The sequence below is a fragment of the Diaphorina citri genome, unplaced genomic scaffold, assembly GCF_000475195.1.
Source record: "Diaphorina citri unplaced genomic scaffold, Diaci psyllid genome assembly version 1.1 scaffold545, whole genome shotgun sequence".
Classification (NCBI taxonomy): domain Eukaryota; kingdom Metazoa; phylum Arthropoda; class Insecta; order Hemiptera; family Psyllidae; genus Diaphorina; species Diaphorina citri.
This window is the reverse complement of record NW_007377979.1, coordinates 1,876-26,416: the sequence shown is the minus strand read 5'-3', so window position 1 is coordinate 26,416 and position 24,541 is coordinate 1,876. Positions and strand designations below refer to the sequence as shown.

General features: G+C 39.6%; 2 protein-coding genes across 2 annotated transcripts; one reads left to right on the top strand and one right to left on the bottom strand.

The window, feature by feature from the left end:
- The first annotated feature begins 43 nt into the window (after positions 1-43).
- LOC108252479 lies at positions 44-1,806 on the top strand. The gene is made up of 2 exons (XM_017444370.2): positions 44-219; positions 621-1,806. Exon 2 carries the CDS (start codon positions 633-635, stop codon positions 1,368-1,370), a length of 738 nt encoding a protein of 245 aa, XP_017299859.1. The 5' UTR covers positions 44-219; positions 621-632; the 3' UTR covers positions 1,371-1,806.
- LOC103509943 (mediator of RNA polymerase II transcription subunit 12) lies at positions 1,805-22,967 on the bottom strand. The gene is made up of 22 exons (XM_026824121.1): positions 22,877-22,967; positions 22,386-22,524; positions 21,867-21,968; positions 21,369-21,560; positions 20,945-21,104; positions 20,270-20,427; positions 18,057-20,009; positions 17,597-17,845; positions 16,912-17,158; positions 16,158-16,345; positions 15,287-15,439; positions 15,020-15,140; positions 13,059-13,351; positions 12,153-12,337; positions 9,148-9,277; positions 8,612-8,770; positions 8,059-8,108; positions 7,699-7,835; positions 7,092-7,408; positions 4,296-4,464; positions 4,062-4,172; positions 1,805-2,195 (listed from the first exon to the last, which is right to left on the bottom strand). Exons 2-21 carry the CDS (start codon positions 22,473-22,475, stop codon positions 4,129-4,131), a joined length of 5,097 nt encoding a protein of 1,698 aa, XP_026679922.1. The 5' UTR covers positions 22,476-22,524; positions 22,877-22,967; the 3' UTR covers positions 1,805-2,195; positions 4,062-4,128.
- Between the last annotated feature and the right edge of the window lie 1,574 nt (positions 22,968-24,541).

Below are 24,541 nucleotides of genomic sequence, written 5' to 3'. Positions count from 1 at the left end.
CATGTTTAAAATTTTTCAGATTTCATTACTTTCCTTATCCTATCCTTATTTGAATTTTTGGCTGTCGTCATCAGGGTCGAAAGCTCGAAAGTTATTTTTTCCCCTTTGGTTTTGGTTCGTTCGTTCTACTTTTACGTAATTCAAGTCTTTTTTCTCTAGGCACTTACCATCCATCGTGTAGTAGGTACTCAACCACAAATTTAGGTTGATTTATTGTGGGTAAGTTTTGAGCAAAACTCGGTAGGCTTATTTCCCTCGTCTAATCCATTTTTGCCAATGAGCTTTATATTTACCACCACCGAGGCCAATTTTGAGGATTGAATTGAACCTAACCTCACAACAGTCAATAATTTGGGGAGAAAAACTCTAGCCTTTTGTTGCCTGATCAAAATGTATAATATGTGGTTTCATCACCTTCATTTTATCACTTTGGTCAACTCTCAATTGGGTACCTTTACCCAACAGAGTTTGTTGATTATAGTTCAAACAGTCACATTCAATTGCTTTATTATCACCTTATCAGATGTATTGATGCAAGTTCTCAGACCAAGGGTCACATAAATGTATATGAGAACTGTTGGAAGCTATAAAAAATAATTTCCATTCTTTACCCTTTTCAGACTGATGGAAGAATGGTGATGGACAAGGTGTACTATTTAGAAGATATCAATAATGAACAGGATTACATTTACTTGGAAATCATCTCTCAGTTACAAAAACAAAACAATCATGATGCACTTGCTTTCATTTTCTACATAGTAATGTTAGAATGTGGATTTACTCTGAAAGAATCAGACAACTTACCCACTTATAATTGCAAGACAATAGCAGAACATTTACAAAGCTATGAGTCCTCTCTTCTCATCAAAAAGAACAATGTGTACAATGTAGTTATGTATGTGAACAAGATTAGGTGTAACTTGGATCTCTTAGTTTTCTCAAATGCTCTCATTGCCAATCTCTCTGTTCCTCAATATCATATCCTCAAATCTAAAGCTTACCACTGTATTGATGTAACCAAATATGAACAAATCAGATCAGTGTGTCTAGATTTGAAACAAAAGATAGTTATGCCTGTGAGAACCCTGGCACTTGATGAGCTTTCAACTTACTATGCAAGTCTGAGAGGAATGCCATATGATGTATTAGTGTATATCATAAAAAATTATCTAAATCTTCAAGATTTCATGAACCTTGTTAAAACCTGTAAACAACTCAACAATCTAGTTCATGAGCAGACCCTGTGGATACACTTCTGTAAAAGAGAAAATGTGACATTAGACAAAGGTGAGAACCCAAAAAATCTGTTCAAATGCCATTGGTTATCAAAAAATAGCACCAACCGGTTTTATCACTTTGATGTTTATTAGTAACAGTAACTAACAGGCATCAGGCATGCTCCAATCTGGTCTTATATATATATAAAAAAAAATATTGACAATCTCTACACCAAAAAATATCATCAATTAAAACACATACTCAATTTATAATACACAATAATAATATTATTTACATTTTGTAATTTACTAAAGCTATAATACTTTAATAATAAGGACCACTTTTCATGTCAGAAATATTGGGAGTAAAACCCGTTTTTACCTAAATAAAAGGTTTGATGAATTAATTGAATTGATGAATATGAATTACTATGGGAGAGAACAAACCTTAGGTATCTGTTAAGGATTAAGTTCGCCCGGGGCAGGAATCTAACCCGCGACCCGAGAGCCTTTTTTATTATTATTCCAAGTTATTCAGAATGCTGCGTTTTGTAAAATTATATACAAAGAAAATAAATAAAAGAAAAACGAGAAAACAGGAATGTGTTGTCAATTATATTACAGGATTTACAGGAAGATCACAAACGTAAACAATTCATGACCAGAGAGGAAAAGGGAATAAACCTTCTCTGGACATTGTCAACTACACCTACTGCAGACAATCAAACTATATCATGTCAAGAGGTCAAATACAAAATTAGAAAAGGAAGGAACGAAGAACGAACATAATTATTTTAAGAATAAGTACAAGATCATACACTCCCTTGAATGTAGTAGCATGGTTGAAGTGAAAGTAGAAAATTTGGTTAAGCAACATAAATTTAACTACTGCTGATGCTGACTCATCCAACTGAGTAGAACTCGAGATAACAGAGTATGCCAAAGACAAATCTCCAACGAACACTTATGACGGCTAAAGTAAAAAAAAAAAAAAAAAATATTTCACCAACAAAAACCTCAACAACACCAATAATAACATCAACAACCTAATAATCATTTGTAAATACATACTTAGAAAAAAGGAGTGAGATCCCCCACAAAAACACAAATGTGAAAGAAAGGCCAAGTTTCTATCCAAAAATGTCGGCCTATAAAAGTGGTGAGATCAGAAAATTAAGGCCAAGTCTGCATTCCCAGTTTTTTGTGTCTGTTGAAAATGCTGGATCTCAATTCCTTCAACCTTATCTCAATTTCAACTTGGCAATGTTTTTCCTTCTCAAATTATTAAATACCATGAAAATAAAAGATTAACATGATTATAAAAGGAAAACATTGCCAAGTTGAAATTGAGAGAAGGTTGAAGGAATTGAGATCCAGCATTTTCAGCAGACACGAAAAACTGGGAATGCAGACTTGGCCTTAATTTTCTGATCTCACCACTTTTATAGGCCGACATTTTTGGATAGGAACTTGGCTGACTGGGAATGCAGACTTGGCCTTAATTTTCTGATCTCACCACTTTTATAGGCCGACATTTTTGGATAGGAACTTGGCTTTTTTTTTCCACATTTGTGTTTTTGTGGGGTATCTGATGAGCTGATATATGACTAACAAGGTGGGTCCGTCCCTCCGGGAATTTTTTAGCCAGTTTTTATTTTGTAACAATGCTACATTAGACTCATGTGGAGTGCAAATATTTTGTCGACGGTGGGATTCGAACCCGCGACCTTCTGCATGGTAAAGTTCCCGGGTTCGATAAAAAGAGGAATATGAATAAAAAGAAGCGATGTATGTTATTTATTTATTTGATTACAGGAATACACGCTAAGCTTCATGGTGTATGTGAATAGGTAAATATATTATTTCATTTAGGTTAAAATACTCGCCAATACAAAGAATACAATCAATTCTTAACACAATATTATTATTTGTACTATGAGACATGCGTCCACACTGTTTTTCTATTTTGATCATCGCATTTACTGAATCTTAAATAATGTACTTGATGAGAGGTCTTCACTCAACCACAGACCACAACTTGATTGAGGATAATACTTGAACAGATGTGGTCAATCTAGTCAAAACAAAAACAGATCACCAAACACAATTTAAAATTGACAAGGCTCATTGAGTAGGAAACATCTTGTGGTCAATTAGATATCATGCCTATCTCACGGACTCGCAAAGCAAAGTAAGGTACAAGTTTGATGCATCTATAGATATGAAGACTTGTTGGGTCTCATTTGTTCAATGGTTCTTGTGGATTAACCACAGTACAAGGACCACAGATAAATAATTTCGTCATTGACAATCAATATTTACGGATAAATAATAAAACTCCTCTTGTGATATGTTTCATTGACAATTCAAATTATAATACATTATGCTATACGTATCCTAACGCTAATTAATTTTGTTTAGTTATTCTTACTCTTTGTTTTTTTTTTTTAGATACAATGTATCCAAAAAGAAAAAAAAATACAGTAAGAAATAACTAAACATTTACCAAGGATGTCTAATATAAACTTAATCAATAATAACTAATAATATAATTATAAATTTATTATTACATACTACAACATAAAAGGAATATAAATAGGTATCAATACCTAAAATTTTTAAAAAAATGGTACCTTAAAATATAGAAAATGTGCGGTAAAAAAACATCAATAGAAAATTATTTTACAAAGGCACAGCAATAAATGGACGGAATTAAATACGTAAAAAATATGAATCACATTGAAATGGCTAAAATGGAAAAAGCCCTTGTTTGGAGATACTTTACAAATAAATATAAGGGGTATTTTACCTATAATGATAAAAGTTTAGACCGATTCGGCTAAAGTACATTGGACAAAATTGTCCAATGACAAAATTGTCCAATGAGGGTTTAGCGCCAGTGAGGTGAATGTTAGTAGGGAGGCGCTTGCATGCCATACGGATTCTGTTGTTGAGGATTCGGCTAAAGTACATTGGACAAAATTGTCCAATGACAAAATTGTCCAATGAGGGTTTAGCGCCAGTGAGGTGAATGTTAGTAGGGAGGCACTTGCATGCCATACGGATTCTGTTGTTGAGGATTTTGTTGTTGTTGTTGTTGACCCGGATTTTGTATCTGCCGTTGTAGATGTGCTACTAGAGCAGGGGTGGGTTGTTGACCTTGGCCTTGTTGTTGACCCTGTTGTTGTTGTTGCTGCTGCTGCATAACTTGCTGCATCATTTGTTGACGAATTCTTTGCTGATTCATCTGAAACAGATTTAAACATGAGAGTTAAAGGTGTTGTGTTATTATGAGAACATAAAACTCCAGTGGCTTATTTGATATTCCAGCCTAATAGCAGTGAACTCCGTCCTTAACAAAACAATAGCTCTTTCAGCTGAATTAATTATAAGCCAAATTATTTCAACGGGTACATGTACCTACTTAAGTGACCTCTATCCTTTATATGAGTGAGTTTCCTATTTAATTAGGAAAGTAGTGTTTTATGATTTGAAATGTCTGTACCTCCTTTTCTGTAATTTAAGTAAGGAGGCAAAAGAAAAAGTTGTAATACAGAAATGAGAAAAGAAAGTAACACAGAAATAAGAAAGATAAATATCTTGTCCCTAGTCCCTTGGAGTCAAGGAAATCTTTGAGGGATTTATCTTGAGGAGAAACTGATGGTATGTGCCTACTAGATACCCTTTTCTAGGTCCAATTGTGTTATTTGTTTGTTTAGAGTTTAGAGGCTCTTTGAACTTTGAACAATAATTGATATGAGATATGATTAAAAGGTACTTTGATTAAAACAGGTCTGTTAGTTCCACATCCATACCCCCTTAAAACAATGTGTACACTTACCATGGGTTTTTCAGTAGGAGGTTCAAGATCTTCAGGAGGGAGAGGAAGAGGTTCAAGGAAATAGGAACTAGGTTTGGTAAGGCAGTGGGTGTGATATTTGAGGAGCCGATGGTTCTCCTCGTACCAGAGGGGTTTCCGTTCGATTCTGACGGCACCAAACCAGGTCCAGGAGAGGGGGGTAGGGTTCTTCTGGCCCTCTAGTAAATAGGGCCTTGCACCCCAACACCTTGCTGGGGGAACATTTGCTGCTGAGGACCCCCTGCCCCCATCATCTGTTGGTTGGGATTCGGATAGCCGGAGTAGTTCTGATTGATACCTGTGAGGAAAGTATTTGACATTAGTTTTTTTTTTTTTCTTCAAGAGATTTGACAGTGGGAACTGTAACTTCAAAGGTCTCATTGTCTCGAAATCGAAGAGAGAAGGAAGACAGGATAGGAGAAAGCCAGCCGTTCCGACAACGAACCTTATCCCTTCAGGATAAAATCCGCCCGGGTGGGAATCGAACCCGCGGCCTAGCGCTTACAAGGCAGACACGCTACCAACCAAGATAACTAGGCTGGCGGAGATCTTCTTTTCTTAAGAAAGAAAGGGAGCTTATAATATTACCTTGCTGTTGAGCCATGTTGGGGTAAGGGGTTTGCTGCTGTTGTTGTTGTTGTTGCTGCTGCTGTTGCTGTTGGGCTTGTTGGTTCTGGAACATTGGATTCTGTTGCTGCATTTGCTGAGGAGGTCGGATAGGTTGTCTAGAACAGTTAAAAAAAAACCAAAACGTACCAAAGTTAGAGAAATTAAATGCAAAAGGGTAGAGAGGTAATATGGGTAATCTTTTTTCCTATGGACGGCAACCAAAAGCTACATGACAAAGTGAGGTAATAATAGCTGTTTATTATAATTACATTTTAAAAACCTTCTCCAGCTTACTTAACTCCATACACAAAAAGCCCCTACACCTAAGCTGCAGATTGAGCTTAGGTGTAGGGGCTAGACAGCTCTAAAGGGTGGGTTAACCTTCTGCGAATCTTTAAAACCTTGAAATTTCGACAATTTCCGATTTTTTTTGTCTTTCAAAATTTTCCATTGTTTCGGAACAGTGACTAAAAGCCAGTGGTCTCTTGAATGATGTTACATGCGACTGTATATTCGTATTGACGAGTCAGCTCCCATGGCGTAGTGGTCACTGCGCTCGCCTTGCACGCGGGAGATCCGGGTTCGATTCCCGGCGGTCCAATCTTCAGCTCCCATGGCGTAGTGGTCACTGCGCTCGCCTTGCACGCGGGAGACCCGGGTTCGATTCCCGGGGGAATGGCGTCAGCTCCCATGGCGTAGTGGTCACTGCACTCGCCTTGCACGCGGGAGACCCGGGTTCGATTCCCGGCGGGGCCAAGAAATTGTATCATGCAAATGATTGATTCCGTGACTGGCTGTTGCGGGGCCCACTCAGCCTCGTGAGGAAAATGAGTAGCTATGACAGATAAATGCGCATAGCGACCGTTGCCAGCATGGTAGGTAAACATTGGATTTTAGGATTATTGAGATATTGGGGAAAATCCTACAATGCTGCAGTGAGCACCAAAGTTGTGATATAATAACACAAAGAAACTGCATTTATATTCGTATTGACTTGAACACTCACCGCATATATGGGGGCCGTTGCATAGGCTGGAAACTAGGGGGCATGCCTCCACCCCCTGGCACAGGATTAGGTTGCATACCCTGGGCTGCGGGGCCCCCCATATATTGGTTGGGAATGTTTGACTTTCGCATTAGCATATTAGTCAGGGCTCGTTTCGATTGGTTCAACTGGGGATCGAACCGTGGACCTCCATTGTTCACTGTAATTAATAAGAGTTTGGTATGTAATAGAATAGGGATTTTACTCTGAATCCGAATGATAGGAGAATTTTCCCCCCATACGTAACCAATGGTAAATTTTACCAACCTTCTTTTTAGCCTCTAACAGTCTGTTAGCTCAACATCCCTGTTAAGCCTATACAAATCAAATGGAAATTCTATTTCCCCCCCCCCCCCCCTACCTGTTGCATCTGCATCTGCTGATTTGGGTTTTGCTGTTGCTGAGGGGCTCCCGGCCGGGTGTAGGGAGGTGCTGGACCCCCCATGCCACTCATAGTTACATTGGGCGCCTGTAAATACGGCCTGCCCCTCTGCTGAGCATGCTGCTGCTGTTGTTGCTGATATTCCTGCTGCTGACGCATGCTGAATTGGTTTCCAGGCACGGCGGGAGGGCCTTGCACCCCAACACCTTGCTGGGGGAACATTTGCTGCTGAGGACCCCCTGCCCCCATCATCTGTTGGTTGGGATTCGGATAGCCGGAGTAGTTCTGATTGATACCTGTGAGGAAAGTATTTGACATTAGTTTTTTTTTTTTTCTTCAAGAGATTTGACAGTGGGAACTGTAACTTCAAAGGTCTCATTGTCTCGAAATCGAAGAGAGAAGGAAGACAGGATAGGAGAAAGCCAGCCGTTCCGACAACGAACCTTATCCCTTCAGGATAAAATCCGCCCGGGTGGGAATCGAACCCGCGGCCTAGCGCTTACAAGGCAGACACGCTACCAACCAAGATAACTAGGCTGGCGGAGATCTTCTTTTCTTAAGAAAGAAAGGGAGCTTATAATATTACCTTGCTGTTGAGCCATGTTGGGGTAAGGGGTTTGCTGCTGTTGTTGTTGTTGTTGCTGCTGCTGTTGCTGTTGGGCTTGTTGGTTCTGGAACATTGGATTCTGTTGCTGCATTTGCTGAGGAGGTCGGATAGGTTGTCTAGAACAGTTAAAAAAAAACCAAAACGTACCAAAGTTAGAGAAATTAAATGCAAAAGGGTAGAGAGGTAATATGGGTAATCTTTTTTCCTATGGACGGCAACCAAAAGCTACATGTCTAGTAAATCCCACGCGGACACCTTCTGCTTTTCCGACACTTGAAGACCCTGTAGAATAGAGGAGAAGAATGTGTTTGGGTAAAAAAATATGAGGTCCATTCCTACTCTAGTAAATCCCACGCGGACACCTTCTGCTTTTCCGACACTTGAAGACCCTGTAGAATAGAGGAGAAGAATGTGTTTGGGTAAAAAATATGAGGTCGATTCCTACAAGCTACATGACAAAGTGAGGTAATAATAGCTGTTTATTATAATTACATTTTAAAAACCTTCTCCAGCTTACTTAACTCCATACACAAGAAGCCCAATCTGCTAATTCCTACGTCAACAGTTGAGAAAAACCCAAATCTGAAGTGTATGTATGTTGCAAATGTCAGGATCTTTGACCATTAGACCATTTTTCCTCTCGCATCCCAACATTGCCCTATAATGTCATTACTGGCTTCCAAGGCAGGACAGAAGTTTAGGCGTGAAGAGTTCATAGGGGCGTTCAAGGAACAGAAAAGACAGATAGGAGAGTCTTTGATGTTGATTTTGTGGAGGTGTTGAGCCAGACAGTCGTGCCCAGTGAGCAACCTAAAATGAGACAGCAGCTTTTCTTGGAAGATTCGGTATAATATTGGGGGTTTGAATCAAAGGCTGATATTCATTAACTCACTTGTTTTTTATCGAACGAATCGAAGCCTTGTATCTTGTTGCCCTTGGTATCAGTAAGACATCCAATGGGCTCTGTAGTGATGACTTCCGTCTGTTGTTTCATTAGGGGAAGCAGCTGACGAACGTGCATAATAGAGGGAGAATTGCGCTCGCCGATTTCCTGGGGGGAAAATTTAATGGGCGTTATTTGTTGTCTCAATCATTCTGAACATCATTTGATTAACTCACCTGGTCAACTTTGGTTTGAACAGAAATAAAACTTCTTCTTTTCCTTTGCCTATTCCCATGTTTAGATGGGGTCGGCGTTTGTTGTCGGCCTCTCAAACAGCTTCAGAGTGATCGCTTTGAGGCCGACTTGTTTTGGCTAAACAGAATTTTCCAAGTGGATGCCCTTCGCACTCAACCTTCGCTATTGATAAAGCATAAAGAAATTTGGACTAGTCTACTTCCTGTTCCCCTAGCTAGACTCTAATCTACTCTCTGTTTATAGTCCCTCAGTCCCCACTTATCAAATATAGTTGTACTCTGAAGACTTACTTTTTTCAGTTTCTTGACCAGAGTTTGGTAGTGCTTTCGGTTCTCCTCGCCTTTTTCCGACTGAGAGTCAGTGACCAGAGTAGAGTGAATCAGAGTCACTATCATGTCTATTACAGTACTGAATAGCTCTCTGAAATCAACAGTAAGGAAAATCGTTTTATGACATCATAAGAGTAAGGTTCGTAGATTCGTATAAGCTTAACCCATCCTTTGGGGCAGTTGCCCCTACACCCAAGCCTCAGAGTGGGCTTTTTGCGTGTGGGGTTAAGCTGTTAAGAGTAAGGTTGTACGTTGTAGTACAATGAAAGCAGAAAAAAAGTTGCTTTTACCAGCCGCACTTGGGCTAGGGTAGATTCTAGATCTAGAGAGACCAATATCATGAGCTGTGAATATATCTAATGTACAGTTCTTGAATAGAGCTAGGAACACTGGAACAGAGCCATATAACAAGAATCTAGTTATCCTCAAACGAAAACTACGATAGCAATAATGTGTAACCAAAGAACCAAGAAAATAAAGTTATGCCTACCTCTTAACTTTGTTCTTTTGAGGTTTTCAGGGGTAAATTTTACCAACCTTCTTTTTAGCCTCTAACAGTCTGTTAGCTCAACATCCCTGTTAAGCCTATACAAATCAAATGGAACCACATGGTCCAAATAAAGGTCCATGCCAAATTTGGTGCTTTCCTGACGAAATGCAGCTTTTTTGACGTTAGGCCACCGACTATAACAGGCTATTAGCTTAACAGACCTTCTAAGGACTGAAAAAATAATGGTGAAATCCACCATAAGGGTAACTAATATTCAGTCACACACTAATCTCTGTATCTTAGAACACCAACACCTAAAAAGCAGAAATTTGGTAGGAATATTCCAATATGTTCTAGATGTCGAAAAGAGAGGATTTTGACGAAACCTAAACCAAATTTATGAGTTGTGTTCAATTTTCCGTCGCGAAGCACAGGCAACCTCCTAATATGTGTTCCTCATAATATGTCAAATATATGAGATCTTGGTTAGACTGCGGGAGTGAAGGGACTTTTCAGTCCTATCAGTCCTATCCCAGCAGGATGAACAAGGTATATTCTATTCCAGCGGTTCCCAAACTTTTTTTTTCTACGCGGCCCCTTTTTTTAAATTATGAAGGCTCCGCCGCCCTTTTAATTACTGTTTTAACTGTTTTTATGTGATCTTCCCGGGGGTTTTGAAGTCCTTCACGTTCACGGCCCCCAGTTTGGGAATCACTGTTCTATTCTATTTTGTTTGTGATGATGCTTACCAGGCATTTGTTGCGGATAGTAGCCGCCCTGGACCCCCTGCTGTTGTGGCGGTCCCTGCTGTTGAGGTGCCATCTGCTGTTGTCCATAGCCTCCCGACCACTGTGGTGCCCCCGGTCCTCCTGGAGGACACTGCCCGTAGCCCCCTGGCATGGTGTTCTGATTACCTGGATAGCCACCCATGTGGGGAGGACCTCCCGACTGCTGTTGCTAAAGGACAGAGAGATACAGTTGTCTTATTATTACTTATTAAGTACTAAACTTGCTGTTGTTGTTTTAGCGGCTTTAGCTTTCGCCGAATGGCAATAGCAGAATAAAGAAAAGATATATTTTTGTATCTGCTATACATCGGGGTGATGGTCTCTAGCTCGAGCCATGTTAAATTGGCTGGCTCGTCCTGAACCGCAGTCAACCATCGTGATGACTTGTGCTTGGTATTTAAAAGTAGACAGAACCCTTTGAAGAACTGCCAGCTCGCTGGACTGCTTAGGGTTAGCTGTTCTCCTCCCTTTTTATAGTCCCACAGCAAGACGCTAGTCTACTCTCTGTTTAATGTCCACTTGTGCTTGGTATTTAAAAGTAGACAGAACCCTTTGAAGAACTGCCAGCTCGCTGGACTGCTTAGGGTTAGCTGTTCTCCTCCCTTTCTATAGTCCCACAGCAAGACGCTAGTCTACTCTCTGTTTAATGTCCCTTAGCCAGACTAAAGTACTAAACTTTGTTGTTGGTGGTAGCGCGTCTCCCTTGTGAGCGCTAGGCCGCGGGTTCGATTCCCGCCCGGGGCGGATTTTATCCTGAAGGGATAATGTTCGTTCTCCGAACGACTGGCTTTCTCCTATCCTGTTTTCCTTCTCTCTTCGATTTCGGGACGATAAGACCTTAGCTGTTACAGTTCTCTCTATCAAAGCTTTTAAAATAAATAAATAAAACTTGGTCTATTGCACTTTTACTACCCAATATTTTGAGGATTCAAGGTTTATGCATTATTTATTATTATTTTGAACCCTGTATTAGCCAAGATAGATAGTAGACGTACCTGCATAGGGCCGGGGTGCAAGCCAGGGCCCATACCAGGATGGGTAGGCGTGAGCGGTTTGTTCGCCGGAACGGCCGCCTGTTTCTTGCGTCGCTGAGTGGCCGGACCGCCTCCGGGGGTTTTGGCGCCCCTCTTGGTTCCTCGCGGTGAAGCCTCGCCGGAGTTGGGTGTGTCTGGTCCCATGAGACTGCCACCGCTTTTCATCTGGTTGCAATAAACACATGGGCACTACATCTCAGGTGCTAAGTCTGTTCCACCACCAAAAATTAAAAGTCCACACCATGCACCAGAAAAAGTTAAGAGCAGGCACCCATCATGTCAAAATAAAGTAATGCCGAAGTAATTGGGCTAGGTGAGATAAATGTGAGAAGGCGGGTAGCTTGTTGCCAAATGGACGATATAACCCTGTTATTAAAGGGAGGAGAAGAAAGAGTTACACTTTGTAAGCATTAGGTAGCGGGTTCGATTTCCTCCCGGGGCGAACTTTATCCTAAACAAATAAGATTCGTTCTCTTTTCCTCTTCGATTTCGGTCTAAGGCCAGGGGCCACAAAGTGAGTTTAAACTCCGTTTAACCAATCTGATTGGCTGAAATTTTTTGGAATTTTTAAAAATCAACCAATGAGATTGCTCAATCCGAGAGTTAAACTTGAAACGAATTTTAAACTCGCTTTGGGGCCCGCGTCAAACTTACGAGTTATTGTTGAGGTCAATGACTCCATAGGTAACCAATTCTACCAGTAGCAAGGACCAATCCGTGGTGAGTGTCATACCGCGTTGTATTGTATCGAACATACCCCCCACCAGAGAGAACCGCAACAGTAGGGCATCCTGTATGAGAGCCCGGCCCTTGGGGGTTTCATGATTGTTCAGACGCTCCTAGGAAACAGATCAACATAGAAATTAAAATTAATTTGTTTGAGCTAAATTTTACAATATAATAATACAGGGTTTATACGCCTTTCCCGGAATGAAATTGACTATTCCATGACTTTTCCAGAAAATGGGGGGGCGGAGGTACTTAAAAATCAGTAATGTTACCCCTCCATTTAAATAAAATATGCAATATGCAGAACGCCAAAGAATATGAGGGGGAATGCGCCGCAGACCCTTTTTCGGAAAGGCTTGATAATTAATTTGAGTATTTTAAATTTTTGACCGAGTGGCAAATTCCAGGTTTTCTTTAAATTTTCACGATTTTCCATGACTATTCCATGAGTTTTTGGCTGATTTTCAGATTCTATGACTTTTCTAGGTTTTTCAGGTCGCGTATAAACACTGTAATAATTTGTTTGAGCTAAACTTTGCAAATTCAATTATCTTTTTTTTGTCTTTGCTGGGATTTGACTCGCAGTCCCCTCGGTTGTGAATCCATTACCACTTAGCCAACTCCATTACTAAGACGAAATCCTAGTGGAAAAAAGGAAAAAAAAAGGAAAAAAAAAAAACCTGTGGACCCGAACAAAGCCCCTAGTTTTCTAAAGGAATGTCCGCACACAGTCGACGGGCCATCGATCCACATCGATTCAGAATAAATTAACATCGATCGATCGATCGACGGCCGTCGATGTGTGGACACACCTTCATAGAAAATACTCACATCTTTGTTCAGGGTGAGGAACTGTGATAGCTGCGAATGCAAAGAGGATAGGAGTCCTTCCCTTTGATCATCTTGCTCCTTAAGACACGTCAATACCAGAGATAGGAACGGCTGATGATACGTCAGTTGGGCAGAATTACTCCCTGGTGTTTTGGGGGCAGGGGTATTGCTCGAGTGTTGAGGTGTGCCCTTGCTCCCCCTGCTAGCACCTCCACTGGAGGAGCTACTACCTCCGCCACTGGTATTAGTACTGCTGCTGCACCCTACGAGATTGCAGTTCTCCAGAACTTGACCTGGGAACAAACAGGACAAGTGACTGTTTTCGAGTGCCACTACAAAGCTCGTCATTAAAATAGGTAGGTTTGAAATTGGTTCATCTTCATTCAAACCTGGCCTTGACTTAGCAGTCGAAACGGTGACAAATAAATAAATTCAAGATAAATAATAATACTACGGTATGGGTATGCTACGACACTCCTGTCATAAGTCTCAGGTTGGCAACTGCTGTTTATCTTGGTAGTTCTGGGATTATTTTTCCTAATAAATATTAATAATAAAAAAAAATCCATCCCTGCTTGCCTCTAATGCTACTCTATTGCATGCTGGATTCATTTCAATAACATTATTGCAATAAGGGGACGATAATCTTACCTCCATTGCAAACAGTGAGCAGTGAAGGTAGCGCAACTCTGACCACGAAATCTTCAAGTGAAATACAATGCCTGGCTGCAAATCAAATAGAAAAACAAGAGTAGTGTTTATTAATTTCAAATCAACATGCTATCGAATCGAAAAAGGGATTTTACGTTTTATTCATCACCTACATAACTAATATGCGATTCTGTGAAAACATCTAACGAAACTATCCTGCTAGCCTAGATAGCTCGGAAAGTAGCGCGCCTGTCTTGTAAGCGCTAGATAGCGGGTTCAATTCTCGCCCAAGGCAAACTTCATTTTAAAACAGGTAAGGTTCTTTGTTGGAACAACATCTAACGAAACTATCCTGCTAGCCTAGATAGCTCGGAAAGTAGCGCGCCTGTCTTGTAAGCGCTAGATAGCGGGTTCAATTCTCACCCAAGGCAAACTTCATCTTAAAACAGGTAAGGTTCTTTGTTGGAATGGATGATATTCTCCTATCCTGTCTTAAATGACCGTCACAAATTTAGTTTCACAGTTAATACATCTCGATAAAAAAGTAAAAATCAAGACTGGGCTAGCTTAGACTCGAACCACCAAAAATCAAGACTGGGCTAGCTTGGACTCGAACCACCAAAAATCAAGACTGGGCTGGCTTGGACTCGAACCACCAACCTCCAGAGTCGAAGTACACCGTGTTAACCACTACACGACTGAGATTGGTGTGAAGGGAAAAACAAACAAATAATAAATCAAGACTGGGCTAGCTTAGACTCGAACCACCAAAAATCAAGACTGGGCTAGCTTGGACTCGAACCACCAAAAATCAAGACTGGGTTGGCTTGGACTCGAACCACCAACCTCCAGAGTCGAAGTACACCGTGTTAACCACTACACGACTGAGACTGGTGTGAAGGGAAAAACAAACAAATAATTAGGGTCATAGATACAACATGGGTTTGTAATTTACTTACCTACAAGTTGCTGTTTACTAATGCAAAGGAATTGATTATTATGTCATTTTCGTTTCCTAACGATTATAATGTCATTTTACTTACCTACAAGTATACAGGTAAATACACCAAGAGCATTGTGTATGGATAAATCCCTGATATCAACCCTGGCCAGAACATCGCTGAAATACGAAGGATGACTGGAAGAACCGCACAGGGTCATGAGAACCCCTGGAAATAAACATGAGAAGGACCAAGGTTACTTTATAAATATTGACCCTAAACATTTATCTTTTTTTTTCTTAAAAAAAAAGACAACAACTACAACTGCTAGTATCCATCTAGAACCGTATCCACTGACCCCTGACTTACCAGCTGCCTTGAGAACTCTACCCTGTATTGCACTAGGTAGCTTTGATATAAGAGGAGCTACCAGCCACATGGATTCTGCTTTGATCTTGTTCTTCTCACTCGGCTTGGTGTTGGGATGTACCTGAAATACCAAAAATCATATGAAACATACTTAAATAACCGAACGGCCGAACCGTACATATCTCGAAACCCACTCAGGGACACTTTTGATCTACATGTATTATCGAATCCCTCTGAAAAGTTTGAGCGACTTGATTAAGATCTTACCTGGAAGATGTCTACCACTGCCTTAGCTACGGTATCCAGCCAATGATTCAACTCCACAGATGAGTTACCCTTGTTGGCAATACTGGCGAATTGTTGATACATGAGTTGCATGTCCAGCCAAGACATTCGCAAAGTCCACTGGTCAAGGTTCTCCTGAAATTTCCATTTCGTTTATGTTTCAAAATAAGTTCACTGGTAGTTAATAATGATAGACTCTTAAGTGGAAGGTAACCACTAGGCGAGGTTAATACCGGAAGCGTTCTCTACCACCTAATTACATACTTAGAGCTCCATTATTATGCGGTCAAATTCTCAAATAAATGAGGACCAACCTCAGTTTTGCAGTGGTCAACGCCTTGGACTTCGGATCTAGAGGTTGGTGTTTCAAGTCTAAGTCAAGTCACAAGATTTATCTAGATGTATTAACTAGGGAATGATAGAGGGAAAGGGAACGATGACCCTATATATTTCATGGACCAAAATTATTTATAAATAAATTCAGTACAATTAACTCTTCTTCGGACTGGAAAAGACCGACACGAAAGACCGACCCCGTTTGAACGGGGAAAGGTAAAGAAGAAGAAGAAGAAGAAGAAGAAGAAGAAGAAGAGTACAATTAACTCTTCTAGCCAGCCTAGTTAGCTTGGTTGGCAGCGCGTCTGCCTCGTAAGTGCTAGGCCACGGGGTCGATTCCCGCCTGGGGCGGATTATATTCTGAACGGATCATGTTCGTTCTCGGAACGGCTGGCTTTCTCTTCGCTTTCGGGACGATAAGACCATAGCAACCTTAGCAATTACAGTTCCCTCTGTCAAACCTCTTAAAAAATTATTTAGGTACCTAGTATGACTAGCAAATATAGTGTGTGGTTCACTCACCTAGCCACTCTGAACAGAGCATATTACAACAAGCCGTGAGTTCAGCGCACAGAATGGAAATATCGTTCAAATGATCCACATCTGTGTTTTCACTACACACGGCTATGATTGCGTTACACACAAACGAGTAGCGATTAGAACTTGATTCCAACAGCTGGCGAGCCCAAGATGATTCGATCTTCACTGAAATCAAACGAATAATAAGCCTGGTTAATTCAGACTCATGTGGTCTGTGTCGTAGTATGTCCCTCATCAGATGGGCAATAAGAGACGCAATACTTCCCGATTAGGTGATGTGACCCATTAACTAGAAAGACAGTAGAAATAATCATTAGTACATGTTATTTGTCTAGCTGGGGGACTTTAAACAAAGAGTATACCAGCCTGAATTTCCCTTGCTAAAGAAATAGCAAAGGTTGAGTGCGAAGGGCATCCCACTCGTAAAATTTGTAACCAAAACCAGATGTCCAGCCCAAAGCAATCACCCTAGATAGGGCAGATTGAGACGCTGACGAAAAACGTCGACCCCGTCTGTACACGGGAAAAGGCGAAGAAAAAGGAAAAAAGAAGACTCTTAGAAGTTACCATCGTAACTTGGGGGAGGGTATTTTATTGTATTGTATTTTTTTTTTTTTTTTAACCTAAATCTATATGGTACTTATTTTGTTAGTTACCTCCTTTCCTATTTTTTTTTTTTTTTTTTTTTTTTTTTTAACCTAAATCTATATGGTACTTATTTTGTTAGTTACCTCCTTTCCTATAAGAGCCGATGACATCCGTCATAAAGGTCTGGTTGTAAGGCGCATGGTGTGAGGAGCTAGGTTGTAAAGGTGCGTACAGAGCGGCCTTTATTTTCGGATACGCGTTGCTGAACATTTCGCCGCCGTGTGGACGAGACTTGAGTAAGGAACAAGATGAGTACAGATCATACAGATGAGAGAGGACACAACGCTCTACGCTGGAACAATCACCTGGGTTCGACACGTTCTTTACAACCTGTGGGGGAATGATTGAGTGCCACTGAGTGAGTTTAAACTCGGTTCAAGTTCAACTCTCGGATTAAGCAATCAGATTGGTTAAACGGAGTTTAAACTCACTTTGTGGCCCCTGGCCTGAGAAGGTACATCAATATGATTCCTCGGTGGTGTAGTGGTTAAGACGCTCGTCTAGTAAACAGGAGGGGGGTTTAATCCCAGCCGAGGTATGGAATTTTATCCTCAATATAATTTGAGAATTTGACTACAGCAATAAAAGTAGCGTCTCACTGCTGGAGACGATAAGATCTATATTGATACAGTTCCCTCTTCCAACTTAACTCCATACACAAAAAGTCCACTCTGGGGCAGCTGCCCCAAAGGATAGGGGATAGGTTAAGCTTATACGAATCTACAGTTCCCTTTAAAAAACGAGTGTTACCCTGCAGTATTTTCATACCTTACACAATCCTTCGAACGCAGACACAGTCTGTTCAGGTGATAGCAGGAGACTGGCATGATATCGCCTCAGCACACCCACAATATAGAGTACCAGTGACGGTACATAGCTTCGCACTAAACTCGATCCTTTACTTTGAAGCTGAGTTTCGACTTCCATCAGCTCTTTGAGTATTTGAATGCTCACGTCTATGAGGTTGTAAATGTTAAGGCAGAGTTCCATCACATCGAAGAGGAAAGCTACATGCTCCTGAAATGAAAATAGTATTGTTAGATCATTAGTACGCATGGTTATTCTTGTGGCAAGCCGTTTACTTGCCATGCAGAAGGTCCTGGGTCCAATGATCACTAGTATTTGGATTGCAAATATTTCAAGTTACTTTCTGTTTACTGAGATGTTTCTTGTACGAAACAATGGTACTTGTTTAATATCTAATAATAACATGTGTGCCTCAACTTACCTGGACGGGTAGATAATTGCTATTGCCTAAAGCAAACGATTGAATCATTTCCAGCACAGTCAGACTACATTGCCATGTCATATAATGCTGGTCAAAGAACGACAGATGTTGCTGATCGAAGTTGAATTCACTTCGTGAGTGTTTCTTTACTTTCCCTCCATCAGCGACGTCAATACTGAACTTCTTAGTGAACAGCTTGCATAGTTCTTTGGTCATTTTCTTAACATTATGTCGAGCATTATCTCGTTCTCGCCCCACACCATACAGCAACACGAGTCTCTGGTTACAATCATGATAGTAGCTTTCATCTTGAGGTATGGGGAAATGTTTAGTATAGAGCTGATGTCGTGATTGTTTGGTTTTATCTCCACTCTCCTGTGTCTGATGTTGTTCTCCATGTAGTACAATACCTCCTACTAGTGACCCTGTTACATCCTTAGGAGAGTCAGGGGCATCCATAGAGTTCTGTTGTTCTTCCTTGATATGTTGAAGGAGTTTATCCAAGTCATCATCTATCTTACTATCATCATCCATATGTCCTCCTCTATGTTCCTGAGGTTCTATCTTGGTAGGGGGTTTCAGATCAAACTCATCCATGGGAGTATCAGCAGGTTTATTACTAGCAGGGTGTGTACTTGTAGTATTTCCTCCAGTACTAGGTAAATCCCCACGGGATATTAGAGTACACATGTATGCATCATGAGAGAATACCTCGTGACGGATTAGTTCAGCAAACAGATGGACCAGGTTTGTGAAGGTCGTTTTATTCTCATCTGTTGGAGCATCTTGATCTAGGAACTTCATGAGTAGAGGTTGAAACACAGGGAGTCCTGCAGGCATAGAACTCACAGAATCCTTATCATCCCCAGGCTCTGTATCATTACTCGAACTTCCTGCTGTTACTTCATTCTGTCTCTTCTCTAATAACTTTGCCACAGCAATAGCCCGATGCTCACCAAACCTCAGACCACTCACTGCCCACTCGCATAAGATATGTACAACAGCCTCATCCTGCTGGACAGTATAATCATTTTTGTTTGCTACTTCCTCACTAGGTTGTTGATTCTGAGCATTCTCTTTGGTACCAGGTGGAAGGAAAACTTTAGAATACAGGGTGTCAAGAGAATTGTTTGCATCTACCCGTTCAAACGCATGTCTATCCAGTGCATCAAGGACACCCAGGATTTTGTTAATCGTTTGTCCAGAAGAAGTTTGATGCCATTTATCACAGGACCACCTCCCTTCTGCTGCCAGACTTCTCTGTCTGATCAAATCTTCTCCCCATTTGAGTTGACTTTTCAAATGTGAGTTGGATGATCTCTGGGGCATAGGCAACTGGGCAGGACTACAAGGTAAATGATCTAGAGGTGAGCCATTCAGTACACTAGGGGATTTACCTTCTCCTATACAATTCCACACCAGAGCAGTAGGACATTCTAGTGTGATGGCTTGAATAATAGCACTTAGTGATAATACTATATCTCTATGATGACCACAACTCATGTATTCACTGAATAGACTCTGAGTTGTGTTTGTAGGCACAAGTGCTGAGCTAGTATTGTTATTGCTATTGTTACTGTTAGCTGCTGTATTATTTCCAGCACTGGAGTTATTGGCAGTTGTATTGGTACCAGGGGGTCCGGTGCTGTTAGGATTACCAGAACTTGTAATAGAATTACTACTCGTGTTGTTATTAACTGCTGGACTATGAGGTGATAGAATACTATTAGATGCACCACTCTGTTCACTATTGTTTGACAACTGAGACAACTTCTTACTACACAAGTAAGCTAACCTCCTCGACATTAGTTCTGACTGCACAAACTCATCTAAATACTGGAGAGCTATTGGTAGAATCAACTTCAAGATGCCATCGTCTGTGGAAAAGCTCTTTAGTTTTTCCAGCAAATCAATAATCCACTGTAATAGCTCTTGACGTTCAATAAGGCCCTCCTGAAATCAAAACATATTGCAAATTATAATGATAGAACGTTGTTGAGACTACTGATTATTTTAAGGGTGAATGTCCAAAAAATAATTCATCCACTATCCCACACACTATATTTTAAAATCAAGGTACAGCAGGTGCCACTAAACAAACATGTCCATGTTCTTCATTAATTCAAAATTTAAAACTGAATGAACATTAGGTCTTGGTAATACAAGCTAATATTCAGTCTTTTGGTAAAGTCTATGAGGAAACTTCTCCCTACCTGATACATGTACTTGGTGAGCTGTGTACAGTACTGCCACTGTTTGAGAGCTATCTTCTGTTCCTCAGTAATTACACTGGAAGAAGAGCTGTGCTGATAATACTCTTGTAGTTTTGTTAGTTGCTCCTTCAGAAACTTGAGCATGGTGCCAGTCCATTCTGTGAAAACAAGATTTCATGTTAGAAAATTGCCAGTCCCAGTAACTTACAGGTAGAACACTGGATACATGAGAGCATGGGAAGTGACCAAGAGGTTAATTTTGTTCATTATTCAGGTACACAAACACTGCAACCAATGTAGAGTGCACTCTTGTAGTTTTGTTAGTTGCTCCTTCAGAAACTTGAGCATGGTGCCAGTCCATTCTGTGAAAACAAGATTTCATGTTAGAAAATTTCCAGTCCCAGTAACTCACAGGTAGAACACTGGATACATGAGAGCATGGGAAGTGATCAAGAGGTTAATTTTGTTCATTATTCAGGTACACAAACACTGCAACCAATGTAGAGTGCAGTGCAGTCTAGGTACCTTTGAAACAGAAAAGCAGTTCCCATATTATTTTTCTTCTATGCAGCCCACCCCAGAAACAAAGATCAACTACCTATCAACATTAAAGTGAAGTGTTACAGGGAGGGATTTAAATTATCAAATGTTTTAGTTTGAGATCTGTAGACTTACCCAGCATGGGATCAGGCAATTGTCTCTTCTTGATTTTGGCTTCAGACACTGCTACAGTATAGGCAGAACTGAGCTTGATAAACCAGGAGGCTCTTAACATGGGTACTTGGTACTCACAGAGGAGTAGAAATATTTCTTCCTTTTTGTTGAAGTTGGGAGCCTGAAAGAAACAAGAGGATATGAGTTTGAAATCAGCAGTTCATTTTATGAAATGAAAAAGAATATTATTTTCTGTTAGGTAAATGTTGAACTGTTTCTTAAGTTTTAGGTATTTAATTTGGATATGACTCAGTAATTCACAGAATTTAACACATTTTAATCCTAGGTATGTAGATGGATATTGTTTTCTACCAAAGCTCTAGGTACTTGATTTCAATCAAACATTTGAGTTTTGATGAGCTTCAAGCTATTCCATTCATCTTACCTTTTTTGATAGCATGAGTAGAGATTTACTGCCAGCCAAATCTTTGAACCATGCTTCCACAGCATTCTTGGTCCTAGCAGTGGCAGGCCAGAAGTTATCTTTGGGGGTGATGTTCTGACGGCGAGTTCTGGTATCAGGGAGTGTATTTAGTTCTTCCTTCTTGCTGAGAATTGCATTGAAGTAGGAACCAATCTGACAGAGGGAGACAATCAAAATGAATTAGAATCTAACAGTAGGTATTAGGTAATGAAATGCATTGATGTGAATTTCAAACACAAAAAGAGCCTGATGAAAGGTGTAACAATGATAAATCTCCTTGTTTTTGCTCAACATCACTTCCTCACTATTTTACCATCATTGAACTTTTTTTTTGTTATTATTAATTTATTTTTTAATCTAAGTTAGTTACAACTTACATAAATACATAGTTTGAAGATGTTGAAAACAGTGTTAGGGATTGTAGGAAGGTATAGGTACATAAATATTATCTATTCTTACCTTGGAAGCTGAAACATTGCAATTTCTGGCTGTACCAAACTCATCTGACAGCTGCGGCATAATGGAGAACCCATGCTTAACATTCACTGTTGTCAGCTCATCCTGGTTAACAATAACAAAGTAATAGGATCATGGTTAAATTACAATGTAGGAGAAAAATGCAAGAAAAATAAAGAGGATTCTTTTTCTTGTGATCATATTTATTTAAATAAATCTCAAACTGTTTTGACTGGACCGGGCAGAGTGATATAAAGGCTCGGCAACTTTTCAAACAGGGAGGATAGCAGCCTGAAATTACCCTAGCTAAAGAAATAACACAGGTTGAGTATAAAGGCATGCACTAATTAATTTTATGAAGCTAAAACTGAATGTCAGCCCAAAAGAAATGACTCCAGGTAAGTAGATGCTCCAAATTTTAGGAATTTTCAGACTACCATATTACTTTCCTATATTAATCCCATATTGCTGTTAACTTGGCTGCATTCTATTCATTTTTTAACAAACAACCAGTACACTTACCTCCTTTTGTTTGGGATCTTGAGGATAAACATCGGGAGGTCCAAGTCTTGGCCTTTTCAATGATCTCTTCTCATAGGAAAATCCCATCATAATGTGAGTATACAGATGACTTCACACAAATAAAAACTAGAGTTTAGTGCTGGAATACAAAGATTACAAGGTATAAACATCTAGATATAATTAAGAGTTCAGAGTTTCAGACCTAGACCATCCAGAGACTAGAAAATAATAACCTAAACATCCTAAACTTAAACGGCTACAGGCAACCCTTGTTCTATGATAACTTGCATAACTAGTAGGGCAGGTTTTAAGTTAACAAAATATGTATAATTTATTATTACATTAATTTTTTTGCCAGTGTTTGGAGATGGGTAGAGGTACCTTATTTCAACCTTTGTAAAAATTTGTGAACTCTGTTTTATGCTTACCTACTTTTTGGGTACCTATCTCTAAAGGGTGTCTCCCTAGCTCAATATTTTATTCATTCTTACCTATTTTCACAGCACTGCTAACAGAGGGATATCCATAGGTGAGTAATCTAATTATTTAGGATCATTTATTTTTACAAGTAGAAAAGTTAAGAAAACTAGAAAACACAACACAAATACATCCAGTGTTGCCTGTTACGAGATGAAAAAAATCCCTGCGTCTGAGGGAGGGAAAAATATCCTTACTTAAAAAAAAAAAAAATCCCTTCGCCATCCCAGCAGCGCGATGGCTGCTCGGGCATTTTTCGTACCTACCTGAGAACGTTTATTTTGAAAATGAATGAGTGGCATAAGCATAAAGTGATAACCTGGATAATCTTTTCAGATGTGGGCGATGTGGCTTTTCACATTGTATTATATGAATCGACATACGCCCTCCGGTCTAAAATATTTGGGCACGTTTTTCGATTTCGTATAGTTAGACACGTACTGTAGTACGTGTCTTTAGCTTTCAAAACGTCATACGTTGCTACCAAAATCAGGATATACCCATCGAAACATTTCCTCCTTGATTTAAACAAATGAGTTAAATATAAAATTCTATGCCCAAGTGATGGAATTTTAGAGGGAACTGTTACTGCCAAGGTCTTGTCGTCTCGAAATCAAAGATAGAGAAGGAAGACAGGATAAGAGAAAGTCAGCCGCTCCGAGAACGCACATTATCCCTTCAGGATAAAATCCGCCCCGGGCGGGATTCGAACCCGCGGCCTAGCGCTTGGAAGGCAGACGCTACCAGCCAAGCTAACTAGGTTGGTAAGCTAGGGGAAAACATGACCAAAAATCAAAAATAACTAGGTAAATTCACATCTGACTTGTAAAATTTTCATACAAAACTCTTAAAAAATTACTTTATTTACATTTAAATAATATCACTTAGTTATAAATATTTCAAAACTTTCAATTACAATAGGTAATATGTGTAATTAATCAATTAATTACAATACGGTACCTACTTTTAAACTGTTGAATGGGATAGGATGCCAAAGTACCTACATAATAAGGTCCATTTAGGGATAAAATTTTAAATTTGTACCATTTATACAAAGTATGAAAAACCTTGAATATTTTTTAAACAGCTTTAGACAAAAAGCTGAAATTTTGGCCATTAATATTCATGTGTTTCCATACATTTTCTCACTCTGTAGCAATTTTGTTTTTCTGTAGGTCGTTATGAAAAATACAACAACGAAAAAAGGTAATAGATCTAGAACATTATCAAAAATTGATGACAATGTGTGAACAAAGAACAAGAAGAAAATGGAAAACAGGGGAAGAAAGGTTAAAACATGAAAAAATAATAAAATAAAATAAATATTAAAATAAAATCGAAATATATTATAAATATTATAAGTAAGTATAAATGTATCAATACGAGATCAATGTGGCATATTGTGGATTCAGGCTTGAATGGTAGATTAACATAACAATTTTACATCAGATTATAAATTTGTTTTCTCAACAATCTGTTGTTATTATCAAAATACAGGATGAACATATAAAAAATATGGATTGAAACTTGAAATAACCTCTTTAAATGTAACATAAAATGTAGAAACAAAATAATTTCCATGGATTGAAATTAATAGAAACTCCATTTTGTAGAGGCAGTTCTATCTGAATAGTATACCTAAAATATTTACAAAATTTATCTTTTGAAAATCTGAAACG